The sequence below is a fragment of the Trichechus manatus genome, unplaced genomic scaffold, assembly GCF_000243295.1.
Source record: "Trichechus manatus latirostris isolate Lorelei unplaced genomic scaffold, TriManLat1.0 scaffold00025, whole genome shotgun sequence".
NCBI lineage: Eukaryota > Metazoa > Chordata > Mammalia > Sirenia > Trichechidae > Trichechus > Trichechus manatus.
In genome coordinates this window covers 18,332,038-18,353,857 of record NW_004443961.1, presented here as the reverse complement: position 1 = coordinate 18,353,857, position 21,820 = coordinate 18,332,038, and the positions used below count along the sequence as shown (strand labels likewise).

The 21,820-nt window shown below is 41.6% G+C and overlaps 1 protein-coding gene across 1 annotated transcript in view; it reads left to right on the top strand.

Annotated features, from left to right (window-relative positions):
- Window positions 1–10,868: 10,868 nt before the first annotated feature.
- The window catches only part of PLIN2 (perilipin 2), a 23,653-nt gene continuing 12,701 nt past the window's right edge, over window positions 10,869–21,820 (top strand). The window contains exons 1-6 of the mRNA XM_004391208.3: window positions 10,869–11,972; window positions 12,062–12,257; window positions 14,619–14,701; window positions 17,718–18,036; window positions 19,282–19,463; window positions 20,603–20,737. Of these exons, the coding sequence (XP_004391265.2) occupies window positions 11,943–11,972; window positions 12,062–12,257; window positions 14,619–14,701; window positions 17,718–18,036; window positions 19,282–19,463; window positions 20,603–20,737 (945 nt within the window). The 5' untranslated portion in view covers window positions 10,869–11,942. The remainder of the gene's footprint in view (window positions 11,973–12,061; window positions 12,258–14,618; window positions 14,702–17,717; window positions 18,037–19,281; window positions 19,464–20,602; window positions 20,738–21,820) is intronic.

Genomic DNA, 21,820 nt, shown 5'->3' with positions numbered 1-21,820 from the left:
TATTTCCTTAATAATTTGTCCTCTCGCATTCTCCATTTCCACTTTTGTTGGGGTTTGTAATTGTGCTGGCCAGCCTAGGGGTTCTTAGGAATTTGCGCAGGCCAGAGAACTACCATTTCCAGGTAGGCCTTGTTTTTTGGCAGGGAATATGCTTGTCTAAAGGAGGAGGCTGTTTAAGTCTGTGAAAATAGTGTCACCAGGAGAATGGGTACATTGTAAGCTGTGGTCAGGATACCATATAATGTACGGTAGGGAGGAGGTGGAATAACCAGCAGACTTACTCTTCTAGGCTCTTCCTGGAATTGCCTGGCAGCAACTTGGCTGGCTGTTTGCATGAGTTCCCAGGACTCCATCCTGGGAGTTTATTCTGCCTGAATATAATGTTTCGTCAGACGGAAACTAGGTATCCCTCGGACACCAATATTCTAGGAGTGGTTTTCCCTAAAGTGATGCGTGGAAGAAGAGTTATAGAGTAAGAATGGGGGGGGGGAGGATTTTGAGGCAACTTGGAAAAGCTGAATAAGCCAAGTGGTGTGAAAGTAGCCCTTATAGGCAGTGAACTAAAAAAAACAAATCCCTTGCCATTGAGTTGATTTGACTCATAGTGACCCTATAGTTCTAATGCTTAATTCTGTCATATTCCAAGGGAGCCAGAGTAGACGAGTGTCAAAGCCAGATGGAAAGTGAGCAGCAGTATTTGACTTGGTGAAGAAATGAAGAAGGTCTTCAAGGAACTGTATATGCAAACAGACTTGTGAATAGCTTGCCTTGATCATTCAGTATGTGTATGTATATTAAAGAATCTGTACCTTACACACACACACACACACACACACACACACACACATTATTACTTTGCCCCTTTTCAGCAGTCAGAATCCTCCGACACTAACTATACGGTGGGCTCTTCAAGAGCACGGGTCATGAATTTTACCTCTGGTGGTGTAGTGGTTAAGAGCTCAGTTGCTAACCAAAAAGTCAGCAGTTCAAATCCACCAGCCACTCCTCGGAAACCCTATGTGGCAGTTCTAGTCTGTCCTATAGGGTCATTATGAGTAAGAATCAATTCAATGGCAATGGGTTTAGTTGTGTGTGTGTGTGTGTGTGTGTGTGTGTGTGTGTGTATGTGTGTCTGGGACAGAGAGAGACAGAGACAGGAAGAGAAAATGTAAAGAATGATGAAATTGCCTCTACTCCTTTTCTGGGAAATGCTCTTCAGTTCTGGATTTCTCTCTTTCATAGGAAAATGTGTTATGAATCATCTAGCCAGATCATTTATCTAACATGAACGTAGAGCACCTTACTAAAAATTATAACAAAAAAAATTGGTTATGAGCCATATATGCTCGTGTGTTGGAGAGCTATCAAGAACATGGTGGCCTAGGTGTGCTTCTGCCCAAGCATCCCTGAAGTACCTTTATGAGGGGAAGGGGCCATCTCTTGAATGCCTAGCAAGGATTTCCTGGAGTGGTGGTTTGAGGAAGATTCCTTCTATAAATGATTGTTTGGGAGACTGCAACTTAAACTTGGATCTCCACATGGAGGTGAAAGCAACAGAACTTTGGGAATGAACCAGGAAGTTTCAGAGATGGGCTCTGGCTAGTGTGGGATTGGGAGTTTCTTGGAGAAGGCAGGTATAGAGGCGTAGCAGGTGACTAGGAATACGTCCTGGGACACTGTTGCTACCCTGGTCAATTTATGCTCCCACATCCACACTTTTTCAGAATATCTGAGACAATATGTGTTGGTTCATGAATTAGACTTCAGATTTTGAGACTCCCTAACCAACAATCTCCAAGCAGGTAGGGGACTCCCTGATTCAGGTACACGTGTAAAAGTTCATGGTTGGCTTTCTAGAACAGGTCATCTGCACTCAGTCTATCATGGATTGAATTTTGTCCCCCAAAAATATGTGTCAATTTGACTAGGCCATGATTACCAGTGTTGTGTAATTTTCCAACATTTTGTCATCTGATGTGATTTTCCTATGTGTTGTAAATCCTATCTCTATGATGTGATGAGATGGGATTAGTGGCAGTTATGTTAATGAGGAAGGACTCAATGTACAAGATTAGATTGTGTCTTAAGCCAATCCCTTTTGAGATATAAAAGAGAGAACATGCAGAGAGACATGGGGACTGCATACAACCAAGAAACGAGAGCCAGAAGAATAGCGTGTCCTTTGGACCTGGGGTCCCTGCGCTGAGAAGCTCCTCAACCAAGGGAAGACTGATGACAAGGAACTTCCTCCAGAGCTGACAGAAAAAGAAAGCCTTCGCCTGGAGCTGATGTCCTGAATTTGGACTTGTAGCCTAATAGACTGTGAGAGAATAAATTTCTCCTTGTTAAAGCCATCCCACTTGTGGTATTTCTGTTATAGCAGCACTAGATAACTAAGACAGCTTCCTATAATCAACTTGCTAGGTAGAACTTAGCAATCACAAGTGATTCTTCTGGTTGGTTGTTTAAGGTTTTTTAGTTTTTTGAGCATTAAGTATAATAGAATATAATTTTTCATTTAAAAAACCACTTTTTTGTTTCGAGTAATGCATGTTCATTTTAGAGAATACAGATAAACAATAAGAAAGAAATGAGCTGTAATGCTCCTGCTAAATGATAACTGCGATGAACATTTTGGTATATTTTCTTCCAAAATTCTCATACTTTAATAAACTTTCAATAAATAGATATTTAATGTGTATATGAGAAAGTTTTCCTTTTATTTCAGCTTAGAGATAACTATTACATTTCTTTACGAAAGTGTGAAAATGCATTCTATTAATTACGGATTGAGCGGCAAATAAAAGTTAATTTGTTTTTTTTTAACACAGGTTCTATCAAGAGACATTCTTTTTTGCTTTTATTTTTTAGGGAAAGATTGTGCTTAGAAAAGAGCTAGAAATTGATCCAGAAAGCAAGCCTGCGGACCTTGATTCATACTGGTTTAGTTTGATCCTCAAATGGGCTGTAAGATTCCTACCCTTTAAATTCAACCAAGGGTTACTTCTGTGGGTTTGACTTCTTTGAAGTCTTTTGTGTAACTTTGATTAATTGCCTCAGATAAAAGGAATGGCTTATTCTAGGCTGATGAAAATGGATCCTGACCTTAAGGGTTTCACTCCACCAGCTCAGAGAGTGGGGTATTTCTGGAAATGGCAATGGCACGTATTGGTAAAATCATCTTTCCCCTGACTTCCTCATTTGTTTCTTGAGTCATCGAGGACTGCTAATATTAGCTCTCTCAAAGCCAATCTAGAAAAAGAAAAGAATCTCTGCCAAACGTAATTCCAGAGCTGGAATGTTGGGATAGACAGTGAATATAGTGGCTAAATCACTCCTCACACTTTTGGCTCAGTCATCTTTCCAAAGTTAACATGCTTAAACAAAAAACAAAAACAAACCCCTCCTCTCCCAGTCCTACTTTTCACCTGACTCTCAACCAATACAAGGACTCTGAGAAATGGAAGAATTAGGCACTTCACAAAATAAACGAGGCCAAATGGAAGGGTTTCCAAGGATGGACACAGCCCTTGCCTCCAAGAAAACTGCTAAAGCACCCATCCAAGGAGAAGGCTCTTCTTTAGTCTGAAGATTTGTGCCCTAGGCCATTCAGATGACCAATAGACTCTCTTCCTACTCTAAAATCTGGGCTTTGTGACCTCAAATTAAAAGTACCCCGCTGTGATTCTTAATCCCTCAGAAAGAGCAAAAAATAAAGAAAAAAACAGGTTCTCTACAGGTTTGATATCCTTTGGGAACTGATTAAGTTTGGGGAATGACACATAGATAGTGTATGGGAGATGGTGTGTGTGTGTGAGACCGCATGCGTGCATGCACCTACATGTTTGGGGAGTGGGTGGAAGAGAAGGCTTTCTCAACTTCATATAGCCTTTGGCCCCATCTAAACCAAAAACGTAAACCTATTGCCGTCAAGTTGATTCCAGCTCCTAGGGACCCTGTGGGACAGGGTAGAACTGTCCCATAGGGTATCCAAGGCTGTAAATCTTTATGGAAGCAGACTACCACATTTTCTCCCATGAGGAGCTATGGTGCATTTGAACTGCTGACCTTTCACTTAGCAGCCAAGCGCTTTAACTACTGCGCCACCAGGGCTCCTTCTTACCCCATCCACCAACGACAATTCTTTCCTAGTTCCCTAAGAAAATACCACTCAACTTTTGTTTTTTCTCTTTCTCACCGTCTCACTCCCTCTTGCTCTTTATTTCATCATTCATTCAACAAACATTCACTGGGGCTCTTAAGACATTCATCCCTGAGAGACAGCATGATATGGCTGAAAGAACTTTGACCTAAAATGTGTAGGGGAATCTTTGACCCAGGTCTACCATTTACAAACTTGGTAACCTTGGACTTAATCTCTTTGAGTTAGAGCATAGAATAGGAACAGCATGGCCTTTCTACTTTGCATGAAAATATTTGGTAGACTGTAAAAAAAGAAGAAAAAAAGAAGATTTTAATTAACTTGCAAGTGTCCCTAGGAGACAAGTCTTAATTAACCTGTCTTTAGCATTTGGGTTTGAATTTGTTTATAAAATGCGTTTTGACTTTTCAGTTGAGAGCACAGGCTTGTTTTGTTAAGGTTGGGGTGCGTAGGGGAGGGGACTATAGTCAGGAGACAAAGAACAACGTGAGTGCAACAGAGGAAGATGGATCCTCTAAGGAAGGAGAAACCGACAGAAAGAGTAGGTGAGGGAGCCCTCAGAAAATACTGTGCCCACTTTGGTTTTCCTGTGGTCAGGTCCTGGTTGTTAGTGACCCATATGCCCAGTGGACTGTGGCCTCTAGACGGAGCTGCTTAGGTCACCGACGACAAAGACCACTACTGTGCTAAGCAGTCTTTTTCAAAGCCAGTTCATGCATCAGCAACCCCCAAACCATACATTCTTGGGGTTGTTAGGCCTTGAGGTTAGAGACTGGTTCTCTTTCTAGAATTAGGGCTGACCAAAAAGGCTGAGATATTGTTTAAACTAATAAATAAATGACATCATAAAGGAAAATTGTTTATGTAAAAATGATTTGATGAAATAGACTTATTATTGAGTCGTAATTTTTGTATACATTGAAGCAATGCAGCATGGTGGGAAGGCCAGCGTTTAGTTTCAACTCTGCCAGCTGTGGCCCTCGAGCATATCTCTCAGCTGCTTTGTGCCTCTGTAAGAGAAGAGTCTGGGTTGAATTCAGTGTTTCTTAATGAGTGATGCTTGGATTATATGCATCAAAAAGACCTGGGCTGATTTTTAAATATTTTTGGACTATGTCCTAGATGTGGTGAATCAGAATCTCTGGGAATGAGGCCCCAGAATCTGCATTTTTATCAAGTACCCCAGGCCATTCTCATGTACATGGAAGCATACAGAGACTCACTGGATAGGACTAGCAACAGGTTCCCTTCCTACTCTAATTTTGTAATTCTTATGACTCTGCTCTATTTTTCTGTGAACAAAGCAAAATTAAAATGAAATAACACTGGCTGAGAACCTACTATTTGCTTGGCACTATGTTTGGGTGAGGAGCCCTGGTGGCATAGTCGTTAAAGCGCTCAGCTGCTAACCAAAAGTTCAAACCCACCATCCACTCTCTGGGAGAAAGATGTGGCACTTAACAACAGCATGTTTGGAGTGGAGTTCCTGGGTGGTGTGAATGGTTAATGTGCTTGGCTACTTAACAAAAAGGCTGGAGGTTCGATTCCACTGGGAGGCACCTCGAAGAAATGCCTGATAATCTACTGCTTTCGGCTAGCAGTTGAGTGTGTTATCTGTTTGTACCACCCAGGGACTCCAGGAAAAAGGTAGTTAAATTTAATTTTAAGCTCAGAGGAATATAGTAATATTTCTGCCATGTTTGGATGAAGCTGTCTTGTGACAAGGGAATGGCAAAAGGCACTTGTCTGGTTTGAGATAATGTATGTGGAAAGAACTCTGTAAAACCATATACAATGTAAGGTATTGTTATTTTTTGGATTAATATCGTACAGCTGGAAGGAACGCTAGATATCATCTAGTCCAACTCTCTTATCTTATTGGCACTGAGGCCTAAGAGGATCGAATGTATTGCCTAAGAGCATATACATGCCAAAAAACAAAAACAAAAAAAAAACCATTGCCATTGGGTCGATTCTGACTCATAGCGACCCTGTAGGACAGAGTAGAACTGCCTCATAGGATTTCCAAGAAGCAGCTGGTGGATTTGAACTGCCAACCTTTTGGTTAGCAGCAGAGCTCTTAACCACTGAGCCACCAGGGCTCCAACAGCACATACAAAGTAGTGGTTAATAGTTTAGATTCTAGAGTCAGACAAACCCAGTTTGAAGCTGAGCCCTGCCGTTTACTGGTTTGTGACTTTGGGGCTAGGGAAAGCCTCATAGAGGCAAAGAGCTGAGTTGTATAGAGTAAGTAGAGTTTGTCAGATGGGCAGGCATTCCAGGCAGAGGGAACAGTATGTCCAAAGAGGGAGGTGTGAGAAGCAGAGATCTCTACATGGAGGTGGGGATACGGTTCTATGCAGCTGGAGCACCAGTGCTTATGGGAGAGGGAAGAGAAATGATGGGGGGAAAGGAAGGCAGTTGCCCTACCTCTAAAAGAAGAAACTCCACTGCCCCTTTTTTTTTCTTGCTATTTCAGTATTACTTTGTATCTATAGCATACCCAAAGGAGGTTGAGTTGCTACAAACCCTAGGAATGTGGCTTTGTCACCAGAGTCTCCAATACTTTGTAGTCCAGGCAGGTAAGACTGGGTAGGGCCTTGGATATTGCTGCTCCCTTGAAGCCCCTTCCAGTTCTCCTGTGAGCTGAGCTCTCTTTAGGCCAATACCCAAATGAGGCTCCCTTGGACAATAAGGCCCTGGGGTGTGGTTAGAAAATACTAATAATAGCTACCGTTACTATGTGTCTGGCGCCATTCTGACTCTGATGAATGTATTGATTCATTTAATCCTTATAAAAAACCGTAAGAAGTAAGCACTATTATTATTTTTTCTTTTCCCTAAACTTTTCGTAGAAGTATCAAATACATACAGAAAACTATATATATCATTAGTGTACAGCTTAATGAATTTTCATAAAAAGAGCACACACATAACTAGCACCCAGAACAAGAAACTGAAAATTACCAGCACTCCCCAAAACCCCTCATGACCTCTTCTAGTCATTAGTCCTCCCAAGGCAACTACTATCCTGACTCCTAACAGCACAGCTTAGTTTGCTTGTTTTTGTACAGTATGTATTTATATCTAGCTTCTTTAATTTACATTACACTGTATATAGTGACAGGTCTATTCACTCTCATTGCTGTATAATATTCTCAAATGTTTATTTTGAAACATTTTGAACCTACATAAAAGTTGAAAGACTAGTGCAATGAACAGCCATATACCCTTCACCTAGATCATGAAGACACTCCCCCCTCCCCTTTACAGATGAGGAGAACTAAGACAAAGAGAAATTAGGTAACTAGCCAAGGTCATGCACCTGGGATCTAGTCCTACTTGGCTTGCTGTTTAGTCCTAAGACTGGGCAAACCACTTAACTTTTCTGAAACTGTTTCTTCATCATTAAAATGGGAATAATCACACCCCACCAAATTTTCAGGCTGTTGCGAGGCTCAAGTATGAACAACATTTGAAAGCACTTTGTAAAGAGTGAAGTAGTGGTACTCAAGTGGAGTATCATTAAAATGTAGGCTTCTGGGCCCCAACCTCTGTAGACCCTGATTCAGTAGGCTTGGGGTAGGGGCAGGAGTGTTTAACAAACACCCTTGGTGATTCCAATGACCTAGTCCCCAGAGTGCACTATGAGAGAAAACATTCTGTAAAACAGTGGTTCTCAAACTTTAGAGACTATCAGAATCACCTGGAGGGCCTATTAAAACACCAGAGTTTCTGATTTACTAGGATTGGGATTGGCCTGAGAATTGGCATTTCTAACAAGTTTCATGTAATGCTAATGCTATTGGCCAGGGACCCACTGTGAACAACTGCTGTGAAGCATTTACAAAGTCAGGTATGAGTACCACTGGTATCTTGATGACCCAGGAAAATTTCTGGTTAAGAGTGAGCTCTAAGAAATAGCAGAATGATATTTATAAAAAATAATTGCTCATTCACAAACTGAAATTTAATTCATCTCAGCAACTATTTATTGAACACGTATTTAGTGCAGGTGTTATGTGCAGTAGGGTTTACAAAGGGAAAAACCTTTCTTGACCTCAAAGAGCAAGAATGTATAAACAAATAAATAATACTGTGTGACAAAGGCAAAAGTAAAAGTATGCAAAATACAGAGTTAAAACAGGTGCTGCAGTGTTGAATTCCATATGAGGTAGGTAGTCAGGGGGGCTTCTGAGGATAGTCATATGTGTCCTGGGTTTTGAAGGATGAATTCTCATTGCACAGGGTAGAGAAAACAGCATGAGTAACAACACACAGGAATTCTACACTAGGATGTGTTTGAAGGCTGATAAGCAGATCTGTATAGCTGGAGCTTAAAGTTCAAGGCTGATAGAGATCAGAGAGGTGACTGGAGAGAGAGGCAGTAGCCAGATCCTGGGGGGCCCAAGAAGTCAGTCTAATCCTGGAAGTATTAAAACAAAACCCTGAAACCATCCAGGAATCTCAAGTCAGCCCATATCTCTGGTGATGGCACATATCCTACCTTAATAGTATCCTATACATCCCATTTTGGGTATTGTTCTTGCCACTAGCTCCGTGTTCTCACAGACTCGTGAAGACTAAAGAGAGTTGGAGCACAGAATTTGGTATGTTTTATCCTTGTGGGCCTGGAGAGTGTGGCCCCAAGATTAGTCCTTGAGGCCCTCTCCCTCACAGGTCATAGAGAGTGAAAGAAAAGCACAAGGAAGCTTGTTCAGCCTTAAAGAGGGGAAGTGACTCACAGGTTTAAGAAAGGAAAGAATTTAAGAAATGAAAGTGCAAAGTAAGAGGTCAAATTAGTGAGAAGTAAAAGCAAACAAACAAAATACAGTGTCATTGCTTAAAATTCAGTACTTTCTTTCATCTTGCATCAGATCAGAGGTGGACTGCCAACAGGCAAACTAAATATTTGCTTAGAGCACCCACAAAGCTTGAACGCCAGCAAGAAAAGAAAGAATAATTTGATTGTTTAAAGCATTCAAGATGTCAACATGGTGGGGGGAACCCACAGAACTTTACTGGATTTATCAGACTGCTTAACACTTACTTTATGGTTTAGTACTGTATTTTACATGGCGGTGAGGGGAGGAGAAATACAACAATTTTTTCAGTCCTGCATAAGGGGTACATGTTTAATGAGTTAGTCTGGAACTTTAAATACGATGAACAGCTTCCACCGTGCTGGCAATGTTAAGTAACTGAGAGGAAACCATTTGAGGGCCTCCCACAGATCAACGTCCATAGCTTAATAAACAATGCCGTTCACCCGGCTACAGAGTCATCACCGCCTCCCCCTGCTGCCCATTCTGGAGGCGGAGAACGCCCCCCGACGGTCCCAATGCCAGCTTCCCCTCCCACCTCCCAACTGTCCTTACACGTTTACCTGTCCATCCCCATACCATCCCCCACTCCACCCCAGGCTGAGAGCTCGACCAGGCAGAGGCCGGCGGCAATTTCTGGAGATCCCCGGCCAGTCACAGGAGAATGAGCCCTCTGAACCCCTGCCTGGCCCCGGGCGGTTACTAACTTGTTTGCGCAAAGAATCTGGTTCTAGCCCCTTCATTTAACACAAGAAAAAACTATGACTCAGATGTTGATTACATTCCTTTAAAAAATAATGCACAACCTACACAATTTAAAAAAAAATTGCCCTTTGCGTAATAAGCGTAGGCAGCCATCATACCGGAGTGATTTGAATTGAAGTCTTGCTGAGGATGAAAGAAGGGGATCGACCAACAGTATTCTGAGACCCTTTTTGGAAAATTCCAATAAACTTTAAATCAGAAATATGTTTGAGAAACTTAAAGTCGAAAGAACAGTAAAACGGACGCTTCTACAGACCAATTTTTTTTAAAATGAAGCAAGTTAGAATTTCACAAAAGTTTAGCAGTGTCAGCTAAAAATAACAGCCTAGAAGCCATTGTTTCCATTTTTAAAAGGCATTTCTATGCTGAGGATGATGTTGATCATCAGATTGTTGTTGTTAGTGTTATGTGCCCTTGAGTCGATTCCGACTCCCAGCGACCCTAGTGATCCTATATGACCGCAGTGGGTGTTTGGGTTTTTTGAATCTTTACAGGAGCAGATACCCAGGTTTTTTCTCAGCAGAGCAGCTGGTAGGTTTGAACCTCTGACTTTCCTGCCAGCGCTTTACCCGTTGCACCACCAGGGCTCCTGTGCGCCCCCTCCACTGCCTATTGCAAAACCCCCAAAGCCCACCTGGGCACCACCCACACTTGCCACCAGCCTCTCAGGGTCCCATAACCAAGGCAGGTCCCAGACAAGGCTCCCCGCACCAGGCAGGCCCCTCCCCACACAGGCACTACACCCCCGACCAGGCAGAACACCTACATCGAGACAAGTGCCCCCAGCTCGCAAGGCGGTCCCGCAGTGTACGGGGGAGCCGGAAGGCGCCTGGGCGCGGTTGAGAGCTACACTCGGCGTAACACGCAGGCGAGGGGGGTGGCGTTCCCGGGGCCTTCCGTCACGTGTTGCGGAGGCGCGGGCTGGGTATATAGGCGGGTCGCCCGCGAACACCGCGCTGGACGCTGTCTGGGTTGTCAGAGCTGGGGGTGCGGAGTCGCCGGACTCTTTCCTCTTTTTTGCTGTCGGTCGGTAGGTGTGCGCCCCTTCCCTGCCGCAGCCAGCTGGTCCCAGGTCCCTCCCCAGCGCCGAGTGGGGGATCCTCGGGCGCTCTGGGAGCCGCTACTGAGCTCCCGTGGGGCTCTAAGGTTGGGGGGTCGGTTACGGGGCCCTGACTGGGAAGGGACGGTCTCTTGGACTTGTCCTTACGACCCTGGCTTTTATTCGTTGAGGTTTCTTTTCTGCTAAGAGTTTAGTGCCGTTATTAAATCTCTTTCGGCTTGCCTGGATGGTGGCTGGGTAACTGTTTCCATTTGTCCGGAAGTGACATTACTTAAAGGAAAATGGGTTAAAAAATTTTCTCATAGCAAAATTTTATGGGGTACACGGTCAGTGAGGCAGTCGGTACTGGCGCCTGACTTCCATCTTAAAGGTGGGTCTCCTGGAGAAAAAACGCGTTCTTTCTCTAAATAGTTAATGCACCTACTCATTTGTAGTAGAACGGGGACCCTTAGTGGCAGGAGGGTGAACTGACTCTCCCGGAAGTAGTGGACAGCGGCTGTGCGGGTTCTTTCCTCCCCAGATCGTAGGCAGTTTTGCTTGCGTGGAGGTCGTCGGGGATACTGAATTTACGCTCCCAGAACGTTTCTCAGTTCCTCGTAGTACCTCTTTGTTTTCGTGCTTAGTCTCCCCTAAACAAGTTTCCGTTCTTTCATGAGAAAGGTAAAAATAAATCCTGCCCAAGGTGCTCCAACTCTATAATCCTGATCCTGTGACCCCCAGAGGAGTGTTGACTGACCAAGAGGTCTTCTACTGAGTATCTCTTTACAGTCTTAACATGGATTTCAACTCAGCATTTTTGTGAACAGATATTGCCTTTCAAAAGACATTTCTAGTACCCTGGCAAGAAACAAGACACAGGTATCAACAACTATGCATTTCTTTGCTGAGCCTCTTTTAGAGTTTAAACACAAGGTCTGATACCTTGCCTCAGAAGCTGTTGCCTTTAGGAGAAGCCTGAGAGTTAAGAGGATTGGAAGAAGTGCAGAGGACTACACTGATCTCATCTTGAATTTTGCTCTACTTGAAATTAGCATTTGCTTGGGTTGGGGAATGTATCTGAGAGGGTCTCGTCCCTCCCAGATCCTGATAGAAGTTTCTTTTCCACAGTCTCCTTCTTTATCAAGGAAGAAAAATGGGATCTGTTGCAGTTGATCCACAACCGGTATGAGTTTTAAATTGCTGTTTCTTTACTCTTTTTCCCTCCACGTACATTTTGAGAAGCTAACTCCTCCCCCCAATCTTTGGTTGCAGAGTGTGGTGACTAGGGTGGCCAACCTACCTTTGGTGAGCTCCACTTACGACCTGGTGTTCTCAGCTTACATCAGTACAAAGGATCAGTATCCCTACTTGAAGTCTGTGTGTGAGATCGCAGAGCAGGGCGTGAAGACCATCACCTCCATGGCTGTGATGAGTGCTCTGCCCATCATCCAGAAGTTAGAGCCTCAAAGTGAGTTCTGATTTTTCGCTCAAGAGTCAGTCCAAGAGACTGCTCAGGGTGAGCCAGCAGCTGCTTTAAATACTGTGAATGCCAGCCTAATTGCCCTGAGCTCACAGTGGTATCGTCAGGGGATCCACAGCCTTTCTTGAGGCAAATACTGCCTTTACCTAGACACTGTCTAGTGACCCGGATTGTCATAGAAGGCCTGCTTCATAGCCGTGGCAGATTTTTTTTTCTTTAAATTTTATTTATTTTGTTGTTGTTGAGAATATATACAGTGAAACATACACCAATTCAACATGTACCCTTTAGTGAATTGATTAGCCATGGCAGATTTTCATGATGCTTTACAATAATCCCTCCTAGAGATGCTTTCTTTTTTTTTTTAAATTGAACACATACTAAAGATTTTATTAAACTCATTGATTATGAGGGAACCCGTAAGATGTTAAAATTGATTTGAGGAGCCAGGGATTTATAAGCAGTTTCATAAAGGAAGGTTAGGATAAGATTGCTAGGTTAGATACAAAACTGGTTAATATCCTGCAAGGTCATAAACTGTATTCTTTGGAGTTATCTTTTCCGCTGAACAGAAATTATTTGCATCTCTGCCAGACAAAAATCTACAAGTTAACCTCTCCCCCTATAGGGTTGTACAAGACCCCAGTCAATAGAAAGCCAATCAAAGGTACCAGCCCAGTTCTGCTCTGAAAGAACACCTAGAAACCTTTGCCTATTTCCATATGATTCAGATCGTTTTTTTGACAGCTCCAGTTAAGCAGTGTGGTAGGAGCTGGAGTTACAAAGACAGTTAAGTGAGAAGTTCTCATTTGTAGTGACAATACCTTCCATTGTTTTACATATGTTTCCTTTCATTGTTCTTGAAGTTAAGTACTTTCCTATTTGTTGATTTGTCTCTCCATTTTGTCCCATGTAAATTCTTAATTCATCTACTTTGAATGAAGCTATGTACATCTGGGCATTTAATAAATACATTTGATTCGATTCTTTATATGTTCTTAACAGTAAGCTTTTTTTTTTATTAATTGTGCTTTAAATGAAGGTTTACAGAGCAAATTAGTTTCTCATTAAACAATTAATACACATATTGTTTTGTGACCTTGGTTGCCACCCCTAGAGATGCTTTGATGGTGACAACTGAGATCATAAAGGAAGGATGCAGTAGGTGAACTGAAATAATTGACCTCCTTGGGACCACACAGTGCATATGAACTGCCTTTTAAAATAACATCTCTATTGAGATATAACTCACATACCACACAATTCACCCATTTAAAGTGTATAGTTCATAGTAAAGAATGCCTGCCTTGAGCATTGTGCTCTTTTAAGATCTATCTATATGGGGTCAAATTGACAACAGCAACTCAAAGGATTAGATAGGAACCTTAGAGGGCAGTGAGTTTATGTTAATGGGGGAAGAACAACTCAGAAAATGAGAGCGAGAATGGTTGTACAACTCCAAGAATGTAATCAATGTTACTGAACTGTACAGATAGAAATTATTGGATTGGTGTATGTTCTGCTGTGTATATTCTCAACAACAATAACAAAACAAATTATAAAAAGTATACAATTAAATGATTTTTCACCAATAGTGTATTCAAAGAATTGTGCAACTATCAGCGCAGTCAATTTTAGAACATTTTCGTCACCCCAAAAAGTAGTCACTCCTGTGTGTATGGTGGTTCCAATATCTTCATGTTGCAAACTACTTTTGAATAAAGATTTAAATCATTTTGCCAAATGCGTTGCCCCTAGGCTTATAAGGGATCCCTGGAGACCAGTTATTTCAAGTCTGCTACTTCCCAAATGAATTTGGTGCACAGAGGGCTAGTGCTTGTCTTGATCATCAGCAAGGGGGAAGCTTGGACTAAAATTTGGAACTTGTTAGGGAAATTCAGGGTGGTGTTAGTATATTTTTCCTGGTGATGTCTAGGAGAACCTCCCCATACCCAAAATACACTGCCATACACTACATTTAGTATAAACCAAAACCAAACTTGTTGCCATCAAGTCAATTCCGAGTCTTAGTGACCCTGTAGGACAGAGTAGAACTGCCGCATAGGGTTTCCAAGGAGCAGCTGGTGGAGCCAGCTTCCCACCTGACCTGTCAGTGCCACTTTCTGTTGCTCGCCCTCATTTCCTTAGCAATAGAGGAAAGTTGCCAGCAACATGCCAAGCCTATTCCTGTCTGAGCTAGGGAAACCAGGCAACATACGTTGTGGTAAATGAAAATCAACGTTCTTGCTGTTTTTTTTAATAATAAGGCTAAAAGTTTAGGGCCTAGTAATGTGTGTTCATTTCATGCCTGCACTGTTACATTAACTTTCCCCGTCTGTGATTCTTCAGTTGCAGTTGCTAATACCTATGCCTGTAAACAGCTAGACAAGATTGAGGAGAAACTGCCTATTCTGAATCAGCCGACACACCAGGTGAGCTTGAGACCAAGTGATGAGTCTTGCCACTTTGCATGTTTCCATGTTCTATCTGTTTATCATAGGCTGTGTGTGCCATACACAGGCAAATACTTGGAAGAATCATAGCTACTTCCTTACTTCCTGAACTGTTGTCAGGTTATGTCTAAGAAGTAGAGAAAAATTAGCGACCTTTGGACTAGAAAACTTTGTCTCATCCCTATCAGTTTGGTGGTTTTACCTCTGCAGATGAAGGTGCCCTCTCAAATAACTGATTCCCATGGGGTGTTGGGTAAATGCAGAGGTGGTATACTAGAACCTTTTCTAAGTTGGCTTGGTGCAATGTTGATGGGACTGACTACCATCTGAATGGACAACTAGCCAATGTTGACAGAAGTGATAGGCCCATTCATTTTGGTGATCCTTTGGTATAGATATGTCCTAGAATTTTCTTTCAAACCAAGCATACAGCATGACACAAAGTAATATGAGTAGGGAAAAATCTGACTCTGTATCTTTCATAACCTAAATAGACAGATTTAGTGTATAGCTTTTAGAATGTATATGTCTTTTCAAAAAAACTAGTTATGCTACTTGAGACTATTCTAATGGGAAGAGTAAATATTTTCTACTTTGGTTTCTTTAAATTTCAGTAACTTGTATGTAACATTGTAAGTCAAGTTACCTTATTTAAAATTAACAAAAAAAATTGGGTTGGGTTATTGAAATTTCTAGTAAATGCTAATCTGGAGATGATCTCCATTTGAGGCATTAACAAATACTTAAAGAAGGATTTACTGCATGCTGATACCGGGGGGTCGGGGGGTAACCTCAGCTTCATCTTCGTCTCCTCACTAGATTTCTGTGACTTTGGAATGAGCTAGATAAAAGCTCTGTAATCCCACCAAAAAATGAGTTACCATCTTGTTTCTTCTTGTGATTTTTTTTTTCCTGTCTTTTTTTAACTATACGCCTATAAGCAAATGTTGGCATTTGTAGTACGGACTGAACATTTAGTTTTTAATGTAGACTTTTAATCTTGTTAAACATTTGAACTGATATTGAGTAAAAGCCCTTTTAAACAAGCCCATATGTAAGGAAAAAAAAAAAAAAAATGAAGTTCCAGATGGACTTAGCCAAATCTGACTTATCCCAAACTAACATGTATACACTGTTGTGTATTTAATCCACATAACTATTTTAGGTGGTATTTTTATTTCACAGGTAACAAAACTCGATACTTGGAAGTAGTCATTTAGACCAGGACATTAGTGTCATAGCTTTATTCAGGCCTCAGTCTAGTGTTCTTTCTACTATGTTCTGTGGCCTCTAATCTGTCATGGTAGGTAGAAAGTCAGTGTAAGAAGCCCATATATCTTGTGTGGCATGCCGTAACAATGTGTGATATTACTTTCTGCAGCCATAGAGAGAAAATTTTTTTCTCTTGCTTGCTTCACAGAATGATAACACTAGATATATTAATTTACACTATCCTCTAAGTACCTCATGACTGGATTATACCAGAGGGCATTTGCCCGTTTGTCGTATTTCACCTTGCCTGTAAGGAGATGAAATTTAATATCTTAAAATGCTCTTGCAAAATAACCTGGTACCATGAATAATTTACCCTGTGTTTGAAGAAACAAAGTGAGTGACTTGGAAGAAAAGAAGGCTTACTTTATAAGTGTAAATATTTAATTGTTTTTATTTTCACATGCAAGTGGTCAACATTATCTATTAACTGTTCCTAATGGAGTGAGCTCTTCATGGAATATTGGTGACTGAAAGGACTCTTGAGAGAATAACTAAACTGAAGGCTTTATCTCTCCCCATTGAATCATACAACTAGAATTATAGAGCTGGTGTAAGCATCCTTGTCATTAAGTTTTTAAGTGGAGAGGGTTGTAGTAGCTGTTATCTTTGTCTAAAATTCCAGTCTCTGCCACCTCCTTTGTGTGGGGCCTCATGGAGTGCCCATTAGGCTTAAAGCTGTTTTTTCCTCATAATAAAAATGGTACTAAGTCAGGATCTATGTTTTCAGTCCTCATTTCATGTGTAATCTTGCACAAGTCATTAGTTTATGAAATGACTTTGAAAACTTTATGTTCTATACCTAAGATATGCCTGGAGGAAATCTTTCATGTGTCCCCTCTCTCTTCTCCAATATAGGAAGCAGAACTATGAGTTAGCTCACTTGAATTTGGAACTTGGACCACTGTTTTTCCAGTCAGCTTCTCCCTTGCTTCCCTTGTAGCAACTTAGAATGCACATGGGTTTACTTCCTCAGTATCCGTGTTTAATTGTAAAAATATTTTGTAGTGTTTGAGGGGAACGGAACCCAGTCAAGCATGCCAGGTATGATCGTGGTGCTGTATAGGCACAAAGGAGGAGAATCTTTTGTGCTGCCAGTCTGCATCTTCTCCTTTACACTTGAGCAAAATGGGAAAAACCAGTCAGCCATGCCCCTAGGCTACCTTTGGGTATCATGGCGTGGAGGTTGAGTAGGATGGTGGTTTGGAAATCCTGTGTGAGTGACAGGTATGGTGAACTGTCATCTCTGCTTAGGTGTTGTCCCTCAAAGGGTTGTGTGCAAAGAACTGGGCATGTATGGTACCTGTGTCTGAGAGAGTATGCAGTGTAGGAACTGCTCCCAGTATAAGCATGTCAACATGGAAAATGCCATTCTTCTCTAGAGTAACCCCTCTACCTCACTATAGGTTCCTATAGTAAAACAAACAAACAAAAAAAACAAAACTAAACTTAACACTTTGAAAACTTGATGAATTTTATTTGCCTTTACCTCATTTGTTCCTCCAACAACAACCCTTGTGGAGTGGTAGGTAGGCCAGATATACCTGATGAGGAAATTGAGGCTCACTAAAGGTTAATGATATGCCCAAGACTCCAAAGCTAGAAAGTGCCAGTACGAAATTTCTTACTTAACTCTTCAACTGTGCTACATTAGCAAAGACCTTCAATGTTTGTTAATGCCCGTGCTTCTGACCCACCAAGTGATCTGCCTCTCTATCTGTAGGTTGTTGCCAATGCCAAAGGTGCTGTGAATGGGGCAAAAGATGCTGTAACAACTACTGTGACTGGGGCAAAAGATGCTGTAACAACTACTGTGACTGGTGCCAAGGATTCTGTGGCCAGCACAATCACCAGAGTGGTGGACAAGACCAAAGGAGCGGTGACTGGCAGTGTGGAGAGGACCAAGTCTGTGGTCAACGGCAGCATTAACACAGTCTTGGGAAGTCGGATGATACAGCTGGTGAACAGTGGAGTAGAAAACGCACTCACCAAATCAGAGCTGCTGGTAGACCAGTATCTCCCTCTCACCCAGGAAGAACTAGGTAATCAGATTTTTGTCTTGAAATAATGTTTTATATCTCAAAGCAATTCTTTTTTTAACAGCTTCATTGAGATATATTTTATACACTATAAAATTTGTCTGCTTTCATTCTAAATTTACAGTTGTGCATTCATCACCACAATCCAGTTTTAGAACATCTCCATCACCCCAAAAATATCCATCATGCCTGTTTGCAGTCAATTCCAGTTCCCACCACCAGTCAACTATTTATCTACTTTCTGTCTCTTTAGATATGCCTTCCTTTTTTTTTTTTTATTGTGGTTTTGTATATATATCTCAAACCAAACGCGTTGCTGTTGAGTCGATTCTGACTCACAGGATTCTGACTATAGGACAGAGTAGAACTGCCCGTAGGGTTTCTGTAGCCTTTACAGAAACAGACTGCCACATCTTTCTCCTGCTGGTGGGTTTGAACTACTGACTTTTCAGTTAACAGCCAAGTGCTTAACCACTGTGCCACATATTACATAAAATTTACCATTTTTAAGTTTACGATTCGGTGGCAGTAATTACATTCACAGTGTTGTACAACTTTCATCACTATCTACTTCTAAAACTCTCTCATCACCCTAAACAGAAACTCTATACCTATAAAGCTAGATTTGTCTTCTTCAAGCAATCTTGTTTCACATTGAATTATACAGAGTAAGTTTTAAACTTTAGGAGAAAGTTTAGCCTAGAAAAACGATTCTCTATAAACGGATTGTCTTTAATGGGTTGCTTTACAGAATCATCATTAAACACGTAGTGCCTCCTTTGTGCTGGCTAAAGCCCCTGGGTGGCACAGTGGTTTGCACTCATTTACTAACCTAAAGGTTGGCGGTTTGAACCCACCCAGCACCACTGCAGAAGAAGAGGCCTGACGATCTGCTTCTGTAAAGATTACAGCCAAGAAAACCCATGGTGCAGTTCTATTCTGTAACACATGGGGTTGCCATGAGTCAGAGTTGACTCAATGGCAGTGAATTTGCTTTAGTTTATGTGCTGGGTACTGTGTTGCTCAAGAAGCTCATTGTAGTGGGAAGAGACGTGTGGATGAAAATGTCAGTACAGTGAAGCGTTCAGGTAGTCAACCCCTGGAGGAGACGAGCAATCTTAGGAAAATGAGTGCATCATTGGTAGGTGTGAGGGTAGAATCAACCAAGTCAAGACCTGGGTTAGAGTCCAGGCCTTGTTCTTGGAGTTGTGCTCCTTTAAATTTTTTGTCCCTCCTTTCTGACTTCAGAAAAAGAGGCGAAAAAGGTCGAAGGATTTGACATGGTTCAGAAGCCAAGTTACTATGTTAGACTGGGATCTCTGTCTACCAAGCTCCGTTCACGTGCCTACCAGCAGGCTCTCAGCAGGGTTACAGAAGCTAAGCAAAAAAGCCAAGAGACCATTTCTCAACTCCATGCCATTGTTAACCTGGTGAGTAAAACTTCATTTTAAGGTAACCTGAAGTGAGTTCATTCATCTCAATGGTGAGATTAAAGGTTATCATGAAATCTAGGAGTTTTAGATGTTGCCTTGTGGACAACCCAATAAAATGGGCAAAGGGTATACAGTTAACTGGCAGAAAAGGAGGTATAAATAGTTCAAACATGAAATGATGCTAATCTTACTCTTACATAAGATAAGTACAGATACTTCTTTTGTCCCATCACACTGGCAAAGTTTGATGCTTTTGGCAAGGGTGTAGACAAAGAGGCACACTGGTATACTTCTGGAGAATTCAAGAAACAGGTTCAAGGGATTGATTGGCAGTACCTAGGAAAATTACACACAGACCTATACTTTGAGCAGTTTTGCTTTGAGGAATTTATCCTACGGATAGGTATATTTGTTTCGATTTGCAAAAGACTGTAAGCAATGCATTCCAACTAATAGGGGTCTAACTAAATTGATAGATCACAATAGACTAATGTGTAGCAATGAAAGATTTCCAAGTTACAGAACAGTGTGTACTGCACTGCCATAAGAAAGTGGTTCCTTCTTGGAAAGGGAAATAGGTGACTGGCAATAGGGAAAAGGAGGGTTGAACTCCTTAGTCTTTTGTACTTTTAATTTTTACTTCACACATATACCAATTAAATTTTAGTTGTGTTACCTGTGGTAAACTGGAGGTAAATTCGGGTTTAAAACAGTGGTTTAATAGTCATATAGAGGCAGGTGGTGCAGTAGTTAAAGCACTTGGCTGCTAACCGAAAGGTTGGCGGTTCAAACCCATCAGCGGCTCTGCAGGAGAAAGATGTGGCAGCCTGCTTCTGTAAAGATTTACAGCCTTGGAAACCCTATGGGACAGTTCTGCTCTGTCCTGTAGGGTTGCTGTGAGTCCGAATTGACTCAACAGCAGTGGGTTTGGTTTTGGTTTTGGTTTAGTAAAGAGTTACTACTACTTGGCTGACTTACTCATATTGATAATAGGAATGACAGCAGGGATAGTTTTCCTTAAACACTTAAAGAAATTCATGGATTTTGTGTCATATGATTCATATCAAGCATATGAGCATAAGTTAACGTGAATGTCTAACTAGTTTGTTCCTTTGTCTTATTTCATTGTGTCCTAGATTGAATTTGCCAGGAAGAATGTGCATGGTGCCAACCAGAAAATTCATAATGCTCAGGATAAGCTCTACCTCTCATGGGTGGAGTGGAAGAGAAGCATCGGCCATGACGACACTGATGAATCCCACTGTGCTGAGGTAAGAAAACTGCAGAAGTTCTTCAAAGACTTCGCATTTCAATTTTTCCTTAATTCCCTTTAGAATACTCTTCTTTATCAAAGACCTGAATACTACTCTGTGCATAAATTTGCTTGTTACGTGACAGAAAAGCAAAACTGGGGAGTCACTTTATCTACCAATCTACAGATATGCATACTGCCACAAATGGGATACAACTAGATGAGAAACACAGGTCCTTCCCTCATAGTGAGTACAGATTAGCAGGGGATACAGGCAGTTATGCCATTTGAGTGTTTGTGTGACAGATGCTAGGAGAATATATAGAAAAGGTGCCTAACTCAGCCTTGGAGTAGGGTGGGTGAGTCAGATGGCTTCCTAGAAGAGATAGTGCTAACCAGAGACTTAAACCAAAAAACCAAGCCCATTGCCATCGAGACAGTTCTGACTCATGGCAACCCCATGTGTTAACAGAGTAGGACTGCTCCATAGGGTTTTCTTGGTTTTAATCTTTATGGAAGCAGATCAAAGCTGAGACCAAATGAGTGAATAAATTAGATGAAAAGGCAATAAATGGAGCTAATGTTCCAGAAGGTGTCCCTGGGTGACACACACAGCTAAGTACTCAGCTACTCGCTCAAAGGTTGGCAATTTGAACTCACCCAGAGGCACCTTGGAAGACAGACCTGGCAGTATCCTTCGGAAAGCTCACAACCTTGAAAACCCTATGGAGCAGTTCTCTGAACACCTGGCATCGCCATGAACTGGAATGAACTTGACAGCAACTAACAACAGTGTTACAGACACTGGAAATGGCATGTTGTAGTCCTGGAAAGTGGTTCTTTGGGTCTCCAAAACTAGTATACATTTGCCTTTGAAATAAATATTAACTGTTTGTTCATAACATATTATCTTATTTCAGGAAGGAATATCTTAAATCGCCCTACTGACACAGAATATATTTTCATTCTGTCCAGTCTCCTCCTGCCTGTTAAATTTCTTTTTTTTAAAAATTTTTTCCCATATAAAAATTTATACATACATTATTATGTGACTCTAATTGCTCTCCCCATACTGTGACAGCACACTCCTCCTTTCCACCCC